At 38.5% G+C, this 21334-nt stretch overlaps 1 protein-coding gene across 5 annotated transcripts in view; it reads right to left on the bottom strand.

The window, feature by feature from the left end:
* The window catches only part of prage, a 286738-nt gene that overhangs the window by 258021 nt on the left and 7383 nt on the right, over positions 1 to 21334 (bottom strand). For all 5 annotated transcript variants that reach the window (XM_067783648.1, XM_067783647.1, XM_067783645.1 and 2 more), the window contains one exon: positions 14847 to 16670. In XM_067783648.1, coding sequence (XP_067639749.1) covers positions 14847 to 15894 — 1048 coding nt within the window. In that variant the 5' untranslated portion in view covers positions 15895 to 16670. The remainder of the gene's footprint in view (positions 1 to 14846; positions 16671 to 21334) is intronic.

Raw genomic sequence — 21334 nt, forward strand, 5'->3', positions numbered from 1 at the left:
TTTACCAGCATAACTGTAATTTTTTTATTTCTTACAAAAAAAAAAAACAATAAATTAATCGCTCTGTACAATTCTAATTGCACATATCAAAATATCAAACACATAAAATTGGCATTGTTTATTTGCGCATCTGTTTCTGTATAGTTGTAGCTCACATTTGACTTTTATTGCTCACAATTTACCACCCCATTTTATTTTCATTTAGCGACATTTACTTCGAAATTTCCTTTTTCCTTTTTTCATATATTTTGATAATTTTGGCAAACGTGAATGGTGAATGCGTTTGCTATGCATTACGTTGAGGTGTTGATTGCTCTTGAGCAAAAGTCATTCAATCGTGCGATCGTTCATCAAGTGATGTTGTCAATGTCACTTTGACGTGCTTGGGTAGCGTGCGATTTATTTAATTGTACTCATAAATGCTGTGTCATCTTTTTTAAATTTTAATCTTTTTTTTAGAGAGAATATATTTTTGGGTTTTCATCTGTTGGGCGTTTATAACTAAATTTAAATGTGATGCTAAATTGTGATTTTACTTGAAAATCGTGATGAGATAATCAGTAAAAATGAAATTGACATCAAGTTTTCATCCCCTAATAAGTATGTTATCAAAGAAACAAGAAGTACTATACTGGCGTAAATAGCAAAAAGTCAGTAAAGTTCACTTACTGAAGTTCAGGAGTTTTGATATCCCAAGTAGTTTTTATTTTATTTTTATTTTTTTTCAATGACATCGCAGAAAAATTTAGTATTGTCTTCATTGTCATCTTTAAATTTTAATCCCATAGAAGATTGAAATATATAGAATAAAATCAATGTGCTAAATACTATGTATATTTATACTCAGCTGTGCGAGTTCAATAAAATTATTAGTTTTGAAAATAGGCGGTCCCGTTTCACTATTTCGGAGTCTCTATCTCCGGATAATTTGATGGCTGCTTTTGTGATTATCACTTAACGACTTGGATAGTTTCGGTATTTTTTTTTTTTTGAGCATCATTTCCTGATCGCTTTGGAATTATTTCGAATTTTTAGGGATCATCTGTGAAATACGTTGTGTTAGTTTCGGTATTATTTTCGAAACAATTCTGATTTATCCCGGAATTGTTTTAAGGATCATTTCAGAACGATCTGGTTTTTCCGGGACCGGTCAGGTATAATTTCGGTATTGTTTTAAGTATAGAGATTGCGTTCGAGATTGTCTTTTGATCATTTCGGTTTGGTTTCGGTGCAATTTCGGGATAATTTGGGAATTCTTTTAAGGATAATTTGAGACCTATTTGGGATCTTTTCTGGTTCGTTCTCGGCATTACATGGAATAAATTCGAAATTGTTTTTGAATCGTTTCGGGATCAAAAAAGTTGTTTTTAAGGATCATCTCTGGATTACTTGAAGTCAATTTCGGCTTTTTTCTAGTTCCAGTTTTGGATTATCCTTCGATATTTTCGTGATGGGTTTCGGAGCTATATCGGGATAGTTTCGGTATTGTCTTAAAATCGGGATTGTGTTCGGGATTATTTTCTGATCCTTTTGGATTATTTTCGGTGCAATTTCGGTATAACTTGGGGTTAGTTTGAATTATCGTTTCAGAAATACATACTTCGTTCTTTTCCAGAATTATTTCTGAATCGTATATTTTATGGATGGTCTTGCTACTACTTCTGGTCAATTTGGGCTTTGTTTTCAAAATCAATTTAGAATAATTTCAGACCCAACTGATTTCTTTTGACGATTTCGGGATTTTGTTCGGGATGACATCGAGTGCATTTCGGAATCATTTCAGTGTTATTTATGAATCGTTTTGGTATAATTGGCTATGTTTTAAAGATTATCTTATGGCTATTTGATGTCAATTTCAATTTTGTTTTCTGGTTTTGATTTTATGCCCCGATAATTTCGTTATTGGTTTCAGTGCTATTTCAGGATTATTTTAAGGATTTGTTCAGGATTATCTACTGATCATCTCGGTGCGATTTTGGGATCATTTCGTGATCATTTGGGTATTCTTTTAAGGGTTATTTCAGAGCTTAATTAGCTCTATTGTTACGGTTTAGGGAATGTGTTTTCGATCATTTCGAGTCCATTTTTAAGACTAATGTGAATGTTATTTTGGAATCATTTCTGGATTTTTGCGGGATCGTTTCGGTATAATTTTGATTCTGTTTCGGGATTTTTTAAGCATAAACCCTGGAATTGTTCTCCATCATTTTTGAACTATTTCGAGGTTATTTTAATAATCATATCTGAACTATTATTTTTTATATCGTTGCAATTTTATTTGGGATTATTTCGGGACTGGGGACTATTTGGAATTGTTTTTCGGATTATTTCGGAATCATATGAATTTAACGTACAGCACTCAAATTATTGAGTTTTTCTATATAAAGTAGAGTAATAAAATCTATCGTTGTCTGTTCAGTTAGACTGTGGTACATACTTTGCGTGTTTTTCGACCCCTTTATAATTTTTTAAAAATGCGCAACTTGGGATATTATTTGCGAATGACCCAAATTTAGATTCGGTACTTCACTTGATTTTGTTTATTATACCTTTCATGAACATGAAATGGTATATTAACTTTGGTCCGATGTTTGTAACGTTGAGAAATATAGAAGATAGACTCATCATTAAGTATACCGAATTGATCAGGGCGACGAACTGAGTTGATATAGCCATGTCCGTCCGTCTGTTCGTCCATCGGTCTGTTTGAACGCAAACTAGTCCCTCAAATTTTGAGATATCTCAATGAAATTTGGCACAAGGATGTATTTTTGTATTATATTAGACATTTGTCGGATCCTTTAAGATCGGACAACTATAACATATATCTCCCATACAATCGATCGTTCAGATAAGACGATTTTGGTCATTCCTGCCGCAATTTAGAAAGTATAAACGTGAAACTCGGTGATATATTCTAATATATCATAGAAGATGTCCTGAAAAAATCACTTTGATCGGAGCTATATATAGTTATATCCCATACAACCGATCGTTCAGATAGAAACATTTTTGGCAATTTCTCCCTTAATTTAGAAAGTATAAACAGGAAACTCGGTGATATATATTTTAATATGTCATAGAAGAGTTCATGAAAAAATCATTTCGATCGGAGCTATATACAAAATATATCCCATACAACCGATCGTTCAGATAAGGGGGTTTTTTGCCATTTTTTTATAAATATTTATCTTAAAATCGTTTAGGTATGTACATCTGTTCACTATATATTTCTTATCTTATACAGCGCATTATTTGGAGATTACGAATGGGATAAGATTATTGTTCAGCCCCATTCATGAAAGGTATGAAGTCTTCGGCAGTCCCGTCCTTACTTGTTTTATTTTATCATTATTATTTTATTAATTTTATTTTTTTTTTCATTTTTCGAGCATTGTAGTGCCACGAATAAGGTTAACCAAATATGGTTATGACCTACGACAACTTAATGTACATTTATATTTACATAAGCACACAAAAAAAAACCGGTAAACATACATTACATATATAGATATATATTTACATAAATGAGGTGAAGCAGCGTAACAAAAGAGTAAAAGGCGGCAACGCAACACCGCAAAATATTTAGCTCCAAAGTCACTGCGAAGCAAAAACAACAAAAGAAATGAAAAAAAGAAAACATAAAAAAGTCACAAAGATCGCATAAAAAAGAAACTTAAATGCCGCAATGAATATCAGATTAAATCGTACTTTATATTTATTTGTATTTACATATGTTTGCGCGTATATATGGCCCATTGTACTTTTATGTGGGTCAAATAAAGGCCATCAAAGCAAAAGTGAAACGCAAGATGCCAAATATTATTAGTGGAATCTAAAGTGTACATTTTTTAAAACCTATGTATGTACATAATTGTATAGAGGCTTGCAACATGAAATATGAGGAAGGGCTGATCAAATATACAAATATGTACCTCAATACACACATACATACATATATAGGGTATTCGATTGCTTTTGAGTAACCAAATATGGATCTAAAACTCATCCATAAGTTTACTGCTTACCAGATTTGTATATTCTGTATCGTCTTAATGGCCGTTTCGTGTATACATCTACATTATAACTGGATCGAAGATATTGAACATAACGTGTTTGCATCTTTCCAACATCTGCAGTCTTTTTTTCTTGTTTATAATAAATATATTTTAGGGCCGTTTTTTCATAACAACTTTAATCGGATCATCATTATCATTAATTAGCGCTTAACCGCCTAAGCGATTTTGGCCGTTTCGTAACAAGTCACGCCAGCTGTCCCTGTTTCGCGATAACGGACCCAAATTGGGCGCAGCAAGGGAGGTCAAGTCTTCCTCCACCTGAGTCTGCCAACGCAGTGAAGGTATTCCCCTTCCCCTGGTTCCAATCTGCGGTTTCAACTGAAATACTTTCTTGGCCGGAGCATTCTCGTCCGTTCGCTTAACATGACCTAGCCAGCGAAGCCTTTGGGTTTTTATTCGCTGCATTATAGTCATATCTGCGTAAAGCTTATACAACGTATCACTATACCTCCTTCGATACTCGCGTCAGCATTACGGATAGGACCATAAATCTTCCGGAGAACTTTTCTTTCGAACACTCGCAGTGTCATCTCATCTTCCCTCGACACCGTCCATACAACAGGACACGTATGATGAGCGACTTGTAGAGCGCGATTTTTGTTCTTTTCAATTGCCTACTCAGTCCAAAGTAGCACTTGTTGGCAAAAGTTATTCACCGTTGGATTTCTAAGCTGACATTGTATGTTGCTGTTAAGGCTGGTTTCCGCATAGACGAAATAGTTCACAGTCTCGAATGTATATCCATCAACAGTGACTTAGCTGCCAAGGCACGAATGCTCCGATTCTTCCTTGGATGACAACAGTTACTTCGCCTTGTCTTGATTTACCGCAAGACCCACTTTTTTTTGCCTATTTATCTAATACGGAGAAGGCAAAACTCACAGCTCGTTTGTTTAGGCCAGTTACATCAATATCATCGGCATATGCCAGTAATTGTACGCTCTTATAATAGATTGTACCATCACGTTTCGGTTCTGCTACTAAAATAATCATCTTCAACATTATGTTAAAATAACGCACGAAAGCAAGTCGCCTTATCTGACGCCTCGTTTGGTTTCGAATGGCTCAGAGAGTTTCTTCCCAATCCTTACTGAGATGATGGTATTGCTCAACATCATTTGACAGAGCCTTATTAACTTTGCAGGGCACTTTTATAGAAGCAGCTTCTTTCCGCACTGTCAAATGCTGCTTTGATGTCAACGAAAAGACTGTGAGTGTCGATTCTCTTATCGTTAATCTTCTCCAGGATCTCAGGTCTGAAGCCGCACTGATAAGGTCCAATCAGTTTGTTGACTATGGGCTTCAGTCTTTCGCACAGTACGCTAGATGGAACCTTATACGCGGTATTAAGCAAGCATTTGGCTTGTTTGAAACGCGTCCGTCCGTCCGTTCGCTACCGTGATAGCAAAGATTGAGACATATTTGTTAAACTAAATTATTTTAACACAGAATAGATTGTTGTTGATAATGGGCGAAATCGAACGATTACCACGTCCACATTTTCGATACTGAAAGTTTTGAAAATATGGAAAAAAAATTACGATAACTCATTACGATAAAACGATGAAGATTGACTTTATTAAGCAAAAATAAAAATTTAGTAACATTTTCGAAAATAAAAATACTAATATTCTATCCTAATAATCATGTAGTAACATAACATTAGTACTCAGCTAAGAGCTTGTTTCGGTCAGTTCATATAGGTTAAGTTTTTTGACACTAAGTTATCTAAAGTGGGCGTGTATATTAATCGATTTTTCCTACTGTTATAAATATTTCTCCTGATGAAGAAAATAAGTGAGCAAGTTTTAACGATAGGTAGAACGAAAAATTACACTGAAGATGGCACATCGTCGAAACTGGTTTGTCCCCAAACCAAATTTAGCAAGAGATGTGTGAAAATCTTTCCAATCTATATAGGTAAATTCTTCTTCTAGTTATGGCTCCCGAAACGTAGAACAATATTTGCTCAAAGAGGCAGTGCCGCGCCCACTTCCATAAATTTTTTGTTTGATCATTTTCTTGCTGCAATTACACTTTATAGAATTACACTAAAATAGCATTGATAATAAGTTAATTTTCTTCAAAATATTGCCTATTAAATTCTCCCAATATTCCTTTAAAAGCCTTTTACATAAGAAAGGGCGTGACCCTTACACTATTTCGTTTGTTTTTCTAGGCTGTTTCGTTATGACAAAATTAGTAAATTTTCCCATTTTTTGTGATGGTAACTGAAGCCGTTTTTCATTTACAGTCAATAGTATTTGAAAAAACTGATTTTGTCAGGAGAGTGCGGTGCCGCGCCCTTTTTGGAAGCTTAAAAAAATTCAAATTTGGGGCTAGTATTTCAACCTAGTCATGTTCTATGTTAAAAAATAGGACGTGACTATCGTCATATTGCGCTCATATTTATTATTGATGGGAAATGAGTGCCAAAGAACCCACATACCAAATTCCAATGAGATATCTCAAAACTTTCTCAAGTTATCGGGTGGTTCTGTCCTTCCGACCATCCGTTAAGACGACAAGTTGCACAATATCATCAGCAAATTTAGTAGACGAGCTTTTTTGAAGCTGCAATGTATTGGTTGTGGAAATTGGTGGAGCAGATTATAACCACGCTTACTTTTTAGATATCGAAAATTAAAAAAAAAAATGGGATAACGTAGCAACAAATACTAATAAGGTAGTGAAATATTGCGATGCAATATAAAAAAGTTTTAAAGTTTGGAAATTGGAAAATGAGTGTCGCACCGCTCGCATTCAAGCCGTCGAAATAATTCGTGATTACTCCTATTTAGGTGAATGTTGACAATTATGTACCTTATTCTCTTGGTACCTTTATGGGATAAATTTTTAAGGAAGTGGAACAGCGACCGAGCATTTCTAAAAATCTTATTTACGGTGCGGTTTGCTTGAAGTTTGACACAAGGCATGAAAGCATTACTTTAAGACTTCAAAGGTCGACTGAAGGTCGTTGCTATAGTATAGGACTGAGAGTCCATTGTTAGTATTTAGAACGTCTGCTGCTTACTATTACTTTTCAAATTTTACTATAAAGTTGCGTGATATTGCTTCTAGTTCTTAGACTATAAGAATAATAAATTGTTTTGTATACATTGTTGCCAAATAATTTTATCACCTAGTCAGCTGACTGGCTGTTGGACTGTTTTCCTCAATGTGAGAACATTCTAAACAAAAACCATACACACATACGTATAAAGGCAAATATATAAAAGAAATAACGCAGTCAACAACCTTATCTGTTTACAGCACAGCTATACGTATACGTTTTCTTACGTGTTTAGCTGTTTTTTCCCGAACATTTTTTTGATCTTAAAACAAACTTTTTTTATATATTTTTTTTTTGCATTTCTTTGATTGTGTTTTCAATTTCTGCATTTGTTTGGCCGCTCTCTTCAGGTGCTTTTTATACTTATTTTATTCTTCTTTATACATTTTGTGCCTTTTCACCTTTTTTGCTTTTATAGACTTAATTTTTTTTAGTCTAGCTTGCCTAGGTATGATTAATCTATTTGTTTGGACGAGCCATGCAGACTCGTATTGCTCGATTGTTACTTCGGTATCTACATACGTACCTACTTATGCATGCATGTACATATGTATATGAAAGCTTTTGTATGTATGATGATGAAATTTGGTTTTATGGGGTTCTAACCTCAAAAACATTCTTAAGCAGTTGCAAGTTCAATGTCATTCATTGACGTTAATATTCGTTAACATCTCCCCTTACGTCTGACGTTTAACTAAATTTGCGAATGCGTATGACTGTGTGTGTCTGTGCAAAAGTTTAATGGCTTCTTTAATTTTTTGGGTTATTCAACTCAAGTTAAGTAATTTAGATTTTTTGGCAATGCACATTAGGGTGGTCCTCATAAATCAAATTACGGCTTTTTTCAGTCTCACCCCTTCAAAAGTTAAGTCCAAGGATGCCAATATTACACATAAATTTTTGCCCCGATTGGAGACGATTAAGGGGTGTGGCACAGTGGGTAAAATTAAGATTTCTTTATCATAAAATTTCAATAAAATTGTTTGCTTTCAAATACCCTAAACCGATAATATTCTAGTTGGTTAGGTTAGGTTGAATTAGGTGATGGTTGCCCTGGTAGGGGAAGATCACTTGGACAACATGAAGGTCGGTTGTGATACCACATAAAATGAAATAACTGTGACGTAGCTATTGCATTTTTTTTAGGTATTGTTACTTAGAGAATCGTTGCATAGCAACGATATACATACATAGTTTCGAATGAGACCGATCTCAACCTTGGATAATTTCTCCGGAGTTCAGTAGGTTAGGTTAGGTTGCAAGGGCTGAGCTGAACACTATGGTAACAAGCTCACTATTTAGGCCACCAATGGGCCCATTGTAATACCCTGTACGGTCTCAAAAAAGGACCCCTACCCTGCCTAAAGCGGGTCAAACCACCTCGTGGAAATTATAAATTTTGTCAGAGCCTTTACTTCATAGCAAGAGACCTCAGCGAGGTCATGTAGAAAAGGTTTACCGAGGATAGCCATCCTACGCCTACTAAGCGCTGGACAGTGACAGAGAAGGTGCTGGACGCTCTCTTCCTCTTCTATACATCTGCAGCTGCGACAATAGTCGAAGGTCGCTACCCCCATTCTAGCACCGTGTGTGCCTATTAAGCAATGCCCTGTTAGAACCCTTATCAGGGACGATAGAGCTGATTTGTTTAAAGTCAGAAGCGCTTCTGTGCGCCCCTTGTCATATGAGGGCCAGGTTTGCCTGGATGTCTCACACGAAGATATGGCTGACTATAGTCCATTTGCGATTCTTAAAGTGCTTGTGCTCACACGAAGCCTGAAAGTGGCCATGGGTATGCCTACCGAATCATTTCCCGGAAGGATATGGTCGGTGGTGCCTCTTCTGGCCAGCTCGTCTGCTCTGCAATTGCCTTCAATATCCCTGTGCCCAGGTACCCATATAAGTCTGATACTGAAGTGCTGAGCCATCTCGTTAAGAGATCTGCGGCATTCAGTGACCGACTTTGCGTTGTCGACGAATGAGTCCAGGGCCTTTAATGCGGCCTGGCTGTCAGAGAAAATAAACACCCGTTTACCATCCTTAGGCATAGACCCGAGATGGTTCACAGCCTTGTGTATTGCCAGCATTTCCGCTTGGTAAACACTACAGTGATCTGGTAGGCGAAAAAAGACCTCTAGACCCAGATCCGGCGAAAAAAGGCCTGCTCCCACCTTCCCGTCAAGCTTAGAACCATCCGTGAATATGTTGATGGCACCCGGTACCGTATGTTGCCTGGTATTCCAGTCCTGTCGCGATGGTATATATATACTATAATATTTAACGAAGACGTTATTTGGCGTGCAGTAGTCAGTGCGCGCCGGTATTGGGACTGGGGCGCTCGTGCTCAGGATTGTCGCGTGTCCACTAGATCCATTTGACCAGAGACCTGTTTCCCTTATGCGTAGAGCGGCGATGACCGCTATTTCCTTCGCCACCAGGTCAAGAGGTGGAAGGTATAGCATTGTGTTGAGTGCTTCAGAAGGAGTGGAGCCGAGAGCCCCGGTGATGCAGAGCTCCGAACTCCGTTGCACCTTTTGGAGCGTCTTAAGATAGGTAGTTTTAGCTAGTGCAGGCCACCAGGCCAAGGCACCATAAAGAAGAATCGGGCGCACAATGGCTGTATAAATCCAGCATGTCACCTTGGGGGAGAATCCCCAGGAGGTGCCAATTGCCCTCTTGCAGGTGAACAGCGCTGCTGCTGCCTGCTTGCATCGCTCCACTATATGGTCACTCCATAATAGCTTCCTATCCAGAATTATTCCCAAATACTTGACTCGATCGCTAAACGCTAAAAACGTACCCCCAATTCTTGGCGGTGTTAGATTTGGCACCTTATACCTCCTCGTGAAGAGGACAAGCTCGGTTTTGTCCGGGTTGACTTCCAAGCCTGTGGCTGTGGCCCAGTGCGAGATTTTGGATAGTGCCCCTTCCATTAGGTTGCAAAGAGTTTGCGGAAATTTCCCCCGCATGGTGACGCAGATGTCATCTGCATACGCGATCACTTGGTGACCTTCCGATTCCATTAGGCGGAGTAGTTGGTTGACGGTAACCACCCAAAGTAGCGGAGAGAGAACACCTCCCTGCGGAGTGTCTCTGCTGACCGGTCTGCGGATCACGCATCCACCTAGCTCAGTTCTAATCTGCCTACGCGTAAGCAGATTGTATATAAACTCCACCAGGCACGCATCCACCCCCAGATCGGTCAGCGCCGAGGTGATGGACTCAGGGAGAACGTTGTTGAAAGCACCCGCTATATCTAGAAATGCCACCAATGTGTATTCTTTGAGGTCTAGTGACCTTTCGATAGCGGATACCAGTGAGTGCAAGGCCGTGTCAGTTGTCCTGCCCTTAGTATAGGCATGCTGTGCTTGCGAAAGAAGCGACGGCTCAATCCTCCTCCTGATGTGGTCCTCTAGAAGTCTTTCAAGCGCTTTAAGCAGAAAAGAAGATAAGCTTATAGGCCTATAATCAATTGGTTTAGAGTGGGAGGGTTTCCCTGCCTTGGGGATAAAGACCCCATTGACTTCCCTCCACGATACTGGTACGTAATTTAGCCTAAGACAACCTATAAACATCCCTTTATTCCAGAGCCATATAAGTTCGGCAGTATACTGAGCTGAGCCGGAAAAATTCCATCCGGCCCCGGCGATTTGTAGGGCTTGAAGGTCTGTAAAGCCCAATCTATCCTTTTATCATCTGTGAGTTCGCTTATCAGCTGATCATTAGGTGACCCTCCGCTGACAATACTTGAAGACACGCCCGTTCCTGCTAGGAAGTGCGTATCCATTAGCAGGTTTATGGTTTCAGCGCTGGAGTCCGTCCAGTGCCCATCCGGCTTTTGGACGTAACTTAGCTGAGTTGGAGATTTCGATAGCACCTTCCTTAACCGGGAGGCCGCGGATGCGGATTCAATCCTGCCGCAGAAATCCCTCCAGGAGGATCGCTTTCCATTCCGGATTGCTTTTTTATATATATTTCTCTTCGCTTTATAAGCAGCCCATGAGGATTCATGTCCATCATGCTTTGCTTTATTGAAGGCCGCCCTACATGACTTTCTAAGTTTATCAAGATCAGACGACCACCATGGTGGTTTGTGAGTTTCCAAAACCTTTTTAGCCGAGCAAGCCCTATCTAAAGCATTCCTGCAATTTTGACTGAAATTGTTTACAAACACGTCCAGCTCCTCCTCGCTTTCTGGGACTCCTACCTCCTCAGATAGCTTTTTACCTACAATCTTCTTATAGTAGCCCCAGTTAGTTCTTCTAATATTTTGTATATACTTAGGACTTGCGTGCGCCTGCCATATAGAAAAACTTATATATCTATGGTCAGAAAAGCAGTGCTCCTTTAGAACCCTCCATGAAACGATAAGGTCACTGAAAGAGTCTGTGACCAGTGTTATGTCAAGGACCTCTTTGAGTTCAGCCACCTCCGTACGAGATGGAAGGTTTACCAAGGCTTCGACGTCAGCCTTATAAACCTTAAGGCTTATATTTTTGAAGCCGTAGCTTAACCTGAAATCCTGCCTTTTCAACGCTTCGGCGCTTGCGCTGTCGAGCAGCAGGATTATCTGCATCGTGGCCCGTTCAGTCTTCTCCACGTTAACCACCTTCCAGTTTTGGGTCGGTAGACCCGGGTTGTACTCCTGGAGCAGTTCCAGGATATCAGCGGGGTCCGCTGGCGTCACTGGAACCCAGGCTCGCGCCCTTGGTCGTGAGGGGATGTCACACTCGAAGCCCATCTATGCGGGATCGAACCACAGGTGGCTAACGGAATTCCGAAATCCCTACAGCCATCTTCATCCGGTTCAGTTGTACCGATGCGGGTTAAGATATCCGCTGAACCGGCTAAGGGGTGTGGCACAGTGGTTAAAGCTAATATTTTTATATATTGAATCTTCAAAACATAATCTGAACTAGAACCCCCGAGCAAAACATCTTAACTATTTCGCCATATTTGGGTGTTAGAAAATAAAAACCTTAATTTCAATTTCTTAAGTCTCCATAGAGATAAGTGAGGGGATAGAAGGTAACAACAAGGTCGATGAGTTGGCAAAAGAGGGTGCAGCACTCACTGAATCGACGCTAGACTTCTCAATCCGTTTAGGGGAAACCGTAAGGAGACAGAAGTTGCATATGATCCATCAGGGTGGAAGGCCGTAGATAGAAGCGCAGGGCTGCAAAATTTCTAAGATTGTTTGAAAATCCCACTATATTAGACTCACAAATTAGTTCATATCTCTGTAGAGAAAACTTAAGGATCACGATGGACATACTAACAGGACAGCGGTCGCCGGGGTGTGATGGTAGCGTGCTCCGCCTACCCCACCGATGATCCTGGGTTCACGCCCCGGGCAACATCAAAGTTTTGGAAACAAGTTTTTTCATTTAGAAGAAAATTTTCAAGTGGGCGGTGCCACGCCCATTTTAAAAAAAATGTCAAATTGTTATCAAGAGCCTCAATGTCAGTCCACACGTCAAATATCTACATTCTAGGTGTATTATTTACTAAATAATCAGGTTATATATATAAAAAGTCGGCGTGGTTATCATCCGATTTCGCTCATTTTCAACGCCAATCTATTCTGGGTCCAGATAAGCTCGTGTACCAAATTTGGTGAAGATATCTCAATATTTACTTAAGTTATCGTGTTAACGGCAGACGGACGGACGAACGGACATGGCTCAATCAAATTTTTTTTCGATACTGAGGATTTTGATATATGGAAGTCTATATCTATCTCGATTCCTTTTTACCTGTACAACTACCCGTTATCCAATCAAAGTTATAATACCCTGTGTAGATGTACAGCTGTGTATAACAATACGTACGGAGACTCTGACTGGATAAAAATGGCAGTGTACAGATAGAAAAAAAAAACAAAGGTACGGTAGGAGAGGATTACCTGCACATACATTCAAATGCGGCGGCGAAGAGTGGGTAAGACGCGTGTCCACATAACAGTCCACAAGAAAGAAGATACTGCAAACATCGTCAAAAATGGCGGCATCTAAGAAAGTTGATACCGCATATCGGCTCGATGTACCTTATCAGTGTGGCTTCATATCAGTTGAACCTTCCATCCACCATCTCGTTAAAACAGGGTAATTGAAAATTAAAATCCTCCTTCGGCGAACAAAAATCATGCTCTACAAGTCCTTCATCGTACTTATCGTGATATAAGGTGCAAAAGCATGGGCGCTGACAGCACTTATTTGAGTTCTAGAATGCACGAGCTTTATGCAGACATCCACAAAGTCAGTGAGTTCGAACACAGCCTTGGCAAGGGCACATTATGCGAATGGAAAACAACAAGAATATATTCCAATCGGAGCCCGCTTATGGGAGCTGAGACAAAGGGTCATTTTGTTAGGCAAGAAGAGACTAGTGTGACTTGTTGTATGACCAAAACCGTGTAAACCGTGTAAGGAAACGTTTTTAAAAGCTATTTTTCAAATTTCAAATCAAGAAGCCGTAAGGAATTTCTCTATTTTTTGAAAATAGTAAAAAGATAATTTTTAAAAGATGATTTTTATTATAAAAATCACAAATAACCGTTAATAATTGACTTTTTATAAAAGCCAAAAATAGTAGTAAAAATACTAAAAGTCAAAACAGGTTTTTGAGATAACTCGAAAAAGAAAGATGAGGAAATTCAGCACCCACGAAACATGTTCGCAGTAATAGGTAATGCGTAAAATAATAAACAAATTAGTGAATATTAAGCAGAAGGTTTGGTGCCTCGTATTTAACCAACAATTTTTAGGTTGATGACTATTTAGGGTTGTTGTCGTAACATTTAGGGATCAGTTTGCAATAATTTTCGGGGTCCTTTATGGGATAACCTCTGGATTACTTCAGAATCCTTTCGCAACGATTTTGTGATAGCTTCAGGATTATTTCGGCATAATTTCCACATTGTTTTTGGTGTCGTATTGTAATTATTTTGGGATTATTTCCACACTATTACAGGACTATTCGCCGATCACTTAAGGGCGTTATCGATATTATTTTCTAGATCGGAGCGGGACTAATTCACAATCATGTTTAGATCATTTTGGGACGATTTTTGAATAAATTCACGCCCATTTCGCGATCAATTTAGGGCTATTTCAAAAACAACTGCTCACTGTTTATAATTATTCAGGAACTGTATTTCAAGACCATTTCGGTATTGATTTCTTTATTTCGTGATCATGCCAACCGTTTCAGGAACTATACCTTTTCCAGTTTTAGTTCAGAAAGTTACAATTGAAGTTCAGAATTTTCAATTTAAGTTCAGAAAACTAAAATTGAATTTCAGAAAGTTACAAGTGAAGTTTAGAATTTTCAGTTAAAGCTCGGAATATTACATACAATTGAAGCTCAATTGAAAATTCTGAACTTCAATTGTAATTTTCTGAACTACAATTGTAGTTTTGTAAACTTCAGTTGTAATTTTCTGAATTTCAATTGAAAGTTCTGAACCCTAATTGTAACTTTGTGAGCTTCAATTTGACCTTTCTGAACTAAAACTGAAAAAGGTGTTAAGGTAGATAGGCATAAGTTTTTGTGTGGCTCATTTCAGGAAAACAAACTTCCATTTATTTTTGTCCACCCTAATGTGCATTCTATACAATATTTAACATATAAATATGCAAAAATATATAAATAACTAATTTTTCAAAACAAAATCAACTGAGGTCAAAACTTACTTTTCTTTGTTTGCACTTCCGCTTTATCAGCTAATTGTGCGGTTGATTGATGCTGCAATGTCACAACGGCTGCACTATTTATCAGCGACGGTGTTGTCATATTAACATCACCATCCCCGCATGGAGTGGAGATGATCTTATTGTTTTTGTCGTTGTTGTCATATTCACATTCAAAATTGTGGTTGTTATTGCTGTCGCTAGTGTTTGCGTCACTGCATAATTCGTTGCTATTTGCGCATTCGTTGCTCACAATCTCGGCCATCGATTTTGGCAAAATTGATGTTGTTATTGCTTTCTTATCCATCGACGATATTACATCTGATGAAAGTGAATTACTATCAACTATTTCATTCGATTTGGACAGATTTTTATTATCAATTTGTTTTTCTTGTAATTGCTTTTTTGGTAATTGCTGTTCGGTCAGTTTTTGTTCTAAAAAATCTGCGTTTTGTTTCTCTTGCGGTTGCTGTTGTTGTTGTTTCACTACCTGCTGTTCCGCTTTCGGCTTCGTTCGCCTATGCTGACTCATTTGCGTAGTTAAAGCCGTTACACTTGCCATTGCAGCTGTTATTTGCTTATTTTGTAGTTGTTGTAGTAATTGTTGTTGTTGACGCTGCTGCTGATGCCTTTGGCCGCCATAGTTCAAACCAATATTTGTAGCTGTTTTGCTGGTCCATTGATTGTGAAAGCTTGGAAAAGTTCTTTGCCGTTGGAAGAGATGTTGCATGTATTGTTTTTGTTGCTGTTGTTGGCAATATTGTAAATAGCTGCTGTTGTTGTTATTATTGTTCATGCCGTTAGCACAACATGTATTCGCATTGCCAAAGAAAGGCCAGTAACCAGCGACAGCGTTGTTGTTGTTCTTCTTGCCATTGTTATTGTTGTTGCCGTTGTCTATACCCTTTGCAATACAGGGTGTAGCATTGTGCTGCGCTGCCTTAGATTTTTTCGGCTGCTCCACAACGCTAACAACGGCCTTGATCACGGCTGATGCTGCGGTCATTGGCGCATTATTGCGCGGCACAAAAATTGGGCTATCGACATTCATGCCGCTGCGTTTTTGTTTCGTTGCCACTTCGTTTCAATTGTGATATCTGCGATCGTAAAAAAGATATAAAAAATGTTCTTCTGTTTCAGTTTACTTTTGAATTTTATATTGTTTTCTAGGAAAACAATTCGAATTGTTCTCTTTTCGTTTAAGCGTTAATCAATGAGAGGTCGTTGGCATTGCAAAACTTGTGTATATTTTATATGTTATTTGCTATTATTCGTTCCTGTATCGCTGCCACAACAGCTGTTACTTTTGTCGTTACTTCAAAAGCTCTGCGCTATTACTGCCGTTTCGTGCTTCCACTTCTACTGTTCGAGCGCGTCGCACTTGCGCTACTTCTCCTTCGCTATGTATGATCGATAAAAATTTTCAAATCGCAATTATTGATCATCAAATGGGCACGTTCGCTTTGCAGGAAGTGTTTGTTGGAGTTAAATAAATTGCGATTCGCTAGCAATTGTCGCTGATAAGAAATATAGCCAAAGTAGCGTTTATCCAACTTTGTGTTACTTGATCTAAATATTTTTGCAAGTTTGCCAGTAAGCTTTGCAGTAGTTTTGGTTGTGGCTGTGTGTAAATTGAGCTTTGTTTGAGGTGGTGGTTCGTATTTTTGGTGTTGTTGTTGCTTTGGACGTTTAATTAATTTATTTGTGTTTTGTTGTTTATGCGCTGGTTGATATTGCAATTTGTACATAGTACGCGTTTATTTTTTGTTGCTTTGGCTCGGTGCTTCTTTTAAACTTCAGCTATGTTGAGGTTTTTTTCATAATCACCTGCAAGATGAAAAATTAAAGAGAGGTTAGTTTCGGTAGAACTGGCCGGTCAATAAATACCACACATAGACTGAATGTGTCCAGAGTGTTACCAGAAGTTGTTTAACGACGAAACGGAATAGCCCCAATCAGGTACCAGGACTTATGTTATATAATAACTCCCTCCTCTTGGCAAATACTAGAAGTTTTCTAGGACCTACTTAGCTTAGTTGCTGCTTCGATATCTGACAACTCTGTTGCCCATAATAACTGGCGATCGCAAGGCACGAGCACAAAACGTACTCAATCGTTTCTGCAATTCGCAGTTCCTACACCTGCATTTACTGACGAAGCCTAACTTATAACCATGTGCCAGAATGCAGTGTCCAGTTAATATGGTCATCGTTAGCCTTAAGTATTTTCTCTTCCGAGATATGAGTCACTTTGTGAGTCTAATATCATCGGCGTTGCACATCATCTTAGATATATTGCAGCCCCACGCTTTTGTCCATGCCTTTCCTGTTTGATGGATCATATGCAGCCCCTGTCTCATTTTAATTTCTCCCAAACGGATTGGGACTTCTATTGTCGTTTTAGCGAGTGTTGCACCCTTCTTTGCCGACTCATCGGATTTTTCGTTACCTTCTATCTCTTTATAATCGGGAATCCAGTATAGATGTATGGTACGGCCTGAGCGAAGTTTTTCCAGTGCTTCTTTGCATTCAAACACTTATTGATGAAGTACTGTGTGCGATTATTGCCCTAATCGCCGCCTGACTGCAGCTTAAGCACGCTTCCTCCAGAATTTCTGCTGCTTTATTCACGGCTATAATTTCCGCCTGAAAGGCGCTGCAGCAATTTTGCAGCCTGTAGGATCTACTTATTTCTGGATCGACACAGTAAACAGCAGACCCAACTCCTCACATTAATTTGAAACTATCGGTATGCAATGTATAGTATGTTCTGCCATTTCTGCACCGATCCTCCGCTAAGTATACTGCTATGGCCATATGGCCTGCAATCAGCTGGCCGAGGCCTTTAGCCTTGTTGCAGTTGCAAACGCCATGTTTTTGGCCGTCAGGTTTGCAGACGGGATGTGTAGAATGGCGTGCAATGCTGCTGTCGGGGTAGTATTTATGGCTCCCGGTATGTTAATCATTGATACTCTGCATACTCACTCAAGTTGTTTGGTATACGTACTTTTTTGTGTGGCTGTCCACCAAACAAAGTCCCTACAGTAAAGTATTAGTTTAACAAATGCCGTAAATACCCAATGAGAGAGTTTGGGTGATAGACCCCGCTTGCATACTAGCGTCCTCTTGCATGTATACAGTGCCGCGTAGGCTTTCTTCGCACTATCTTCCACATGGACTTTCCATGACAACTTAATATCTAATATAACTTCTAGATACCTTTTGCTATATTTTTCTTATAAGGTTACTCCTCTCAGCTTAGGCTGTCCATTTATCCAAATATTCCAATTATTACATGTCATAGTAAATAATACCAGATCGGTTTTTCCGCGTTGGCGTTTAACCCGATTCCAGATGACCAGGCATGAACATCCCGAAGTGCCGGATCCATTCAACATTAAATAGGAATCCGTATTAAAAAAGGTTTTAGAACATACAATAATAACATAAAAGCTATTCCCGGCTTATCAGCTGTGTAGGTTTGAAGCATCCCTTTCGGCTACTTTCAGCTGAACATGTAATCTAGTATATTTAAATTAAAGTATCCCCTTTTTCATTTCAGGAGCTAATAGTCGGAAAAACGCCAACTATACTTAGAAGTCGTCAATCGACAAACCTACGCTAATGACTCTTTATATTTGAATAAACAAGTCTGGATGCGCCTATCTTCGGTTCCAGAGCTCATGAATGTAACTGAACTAGAATCTAAATTTTTAAGATGTTAGTTTCTCAGATAACTAATGGTTTATAGCGAAAGAACCAACTATTTCAATGCGCACCCATTTAATTCATGCCCAGGGTGATCTCTGATCTAAAACAAATGGTTATATGTATATCATATGATATAATATATCACATAGAAAATTAAATCACTAATCCCTGCTTCGCGAAAGCTGACACCAATTGGAACACCAAGGTAGATCAAGTTTTTTCCACATATATTACCCAAGGCTGTTTCTCTATTGCCGAATAAGGGTGCCGTTAGTAATAGATACTTCAACCCAATTGTCAACCTCACTTTCCCGTGGCGAATCCTGTTTCTTTAGCAGCCGAGGCTCTGGCGACCCAAATTTCCTCATGGATATAGGGTGTTGGAGGGCGGTATGACCTAGAAGGTCTCATGTGGTCATACCAAATCGTTCCCGAGATTGTCGGGATAGTCTTTTAATGGTGCTTGTTACCGGAACGTAGCGGATCTATATCCGGCAAAGAACCATCAACATCGATAACAATCCCCAAAGCCTTTGGGGAGTGTCCTTATCCCTACAACAACAAACACACAGTTTTAATTTTCTTCGCTCCATATGTATGATCTGAGAGTTAAGAAGGTTTCCGAGACATATTTTTAATACTTTTTTAGCACAACGGGGCGTATGAGTAATACTTGATTCTCATTATGTCAGAAGGGCTGAGATTAAAACTGCCTAAAACTGACACCATTGTCATTTGATGTCAAAAGATTGACAGCGTGGCTATAGACTCGCCAAAAATACGACTTGCCAAAATGTTGGCCGATGAAAATTTATTTATTTTTTCCAATTTTTTTATTAAACTTTTAACGTCCTAGGAGTGTACGAATCACCATTAAAATACACGTGTGCGATATTCAAGTTTATGTTGGGACGAGATATATTTGAAGGGCCTTAGACTTCAAAATCTATGATTTCGCCCTCAGAAGATGAATAATTATTTTTGCTACACTCATAAAAATTTTTTGTGTTCACTATTTATTTCAAAGTCATGACAGCATTTATTCAGCCATTTAAGACCATTCATTCTTATTGTCAGAAGCGAATTCAACATAACTAAACTCATTTTGTTTCTGTGTTTGCTTTTAATCAGGGATGCACCTTAACGTTAAGCTAATCGTTTATCAAAAAATTTCCACCGTTTCCGTTGAAACACTTCGAAATATTATCGATAAAGAAATTATCAAGATAAATTGTATCTCGTTTTTAACCGAAACGAAAAGCTTTCGTTTACGTTAAAAACGTTAACAAAAACGTGATACTTTATGTTTGAATTGTGCTGGCAATGCTATAGCCATGGTGAAGCCGTAAGGTGTCAACAACGAGCGCACATACACACACAAACTCTATGTAATTTGTTTGTGTAATTCGTTGGTGGTAATGTCAAAAATACTCTGAGAAATGTTTGTACTGTCAAAATTCATGAGAAAAGTTGCAATCAGCTTGGCTAATGCTTTCACCTTTAATGACTCCGCCATCAATCAGCTTTGCCAGCATAGTTTGAAATTAATAATCAACATAAACGATTTGATTTCGTTTTGATATGGCAGAAAACGAAACGAAATCATTTCGTTAATTTGACGATCTTAACGTTAATAAACGAAACGAAATGACTTCGTTTCGTTTATTAACGTTGATTATCGTAACGAAATGATATCGTTTCGTTGGTTAAGCATGCCTGCTTTTAATCCAACTCAGGTTTGAGAACGTTCTTACAACTTAAGCATTACTTAGTGGTAGCACAAAATCAACAAACTTTTGGAATTATACTGTTTAACATCAAACCAAAAACTTATAGCGTTTTCTTTTCTGGCTAAAGTGTTACGATTTTTGTACGCCGCGCAAGGGTTGTTGTTCTATCCTAAAACCAGGCAACGCCTTAACGGGGTATTTCGTTCGTTTGTGAAAATTGTTGCCTTCTCGCAACGCTAAAGCGTTATATTTTTACCCTGTATAAAATGGCGGTGTGGCAGTGCAACTCTGTGAAACTCTCAATTCGCTCTTAAGTTCCACATATACTCTGTTAATATGAGTGAATATGATGAGTTGAAATGTTCTTTGTATGCACTGTAAATGTTGAAAATTTTCTGGGGTAGGAGTAACTCTATTAAGGCTTTACCATTTACTTAGGCAACAATTTATTTTAGAAAAGAAAACGCTATTAATGTCACATTTATCCAATTTTGGAGATATAAATTTTCCACTGCATTTGTAATCTCGTTATTTCATCAGAACTATACTTGTTTTTATACCTTTCATGAAAATGAAATGGTATATTAATTTCGTCACGAAACCGAAAATTGAAAGTCCTTAAAGGAAAATAGATAGACCCACCATTAAGTATACCGAAATAATCAGGTTGAAGAGCTGAGTTGATTTAGCCATGTCCGTCTGTCCGTCTGTCCGTCTGTCTGTTTGTATGCAAACTAGTCCCTCAATTTTTGAGATATCTTGATAAAATTTGGTGAGCGGGTGTATTTGGGTGTCCGATTAGACATTTGTCGGAACCGACCGGATCGGACCACTATAGCATATATCCTCCATACAACCGATTTTTCAGAAAAAGAGGATTTTTGTAATATCTTACCCAATTTAACAGATTGAAGCTTCAAACTTCACCATATACTTTCGTATATTGTACGTATTGTTGCCTGAAAAAATTGATGAGATCGGTCGTATATATAGTATATATCCCCCACAACCGATTGTTCAGATAAGGAACTTTTCGTAATTACTGCCCTAT

This window comes from Eurosta solidaginis, chromosome 4 (assembly GCF_040869045.1).
Source record: "Eurosta solidaginis isolate ZX-2024a chromosome 4, ASM4086904v1, whole genome shotgun sequence".
Classification (NCBI taxonomy): Eukaryota; Metazoa; Arthropoda; class Insecta; order Diptera; family Tephritidae; genus Eurosta; species Eurosta solidaginis.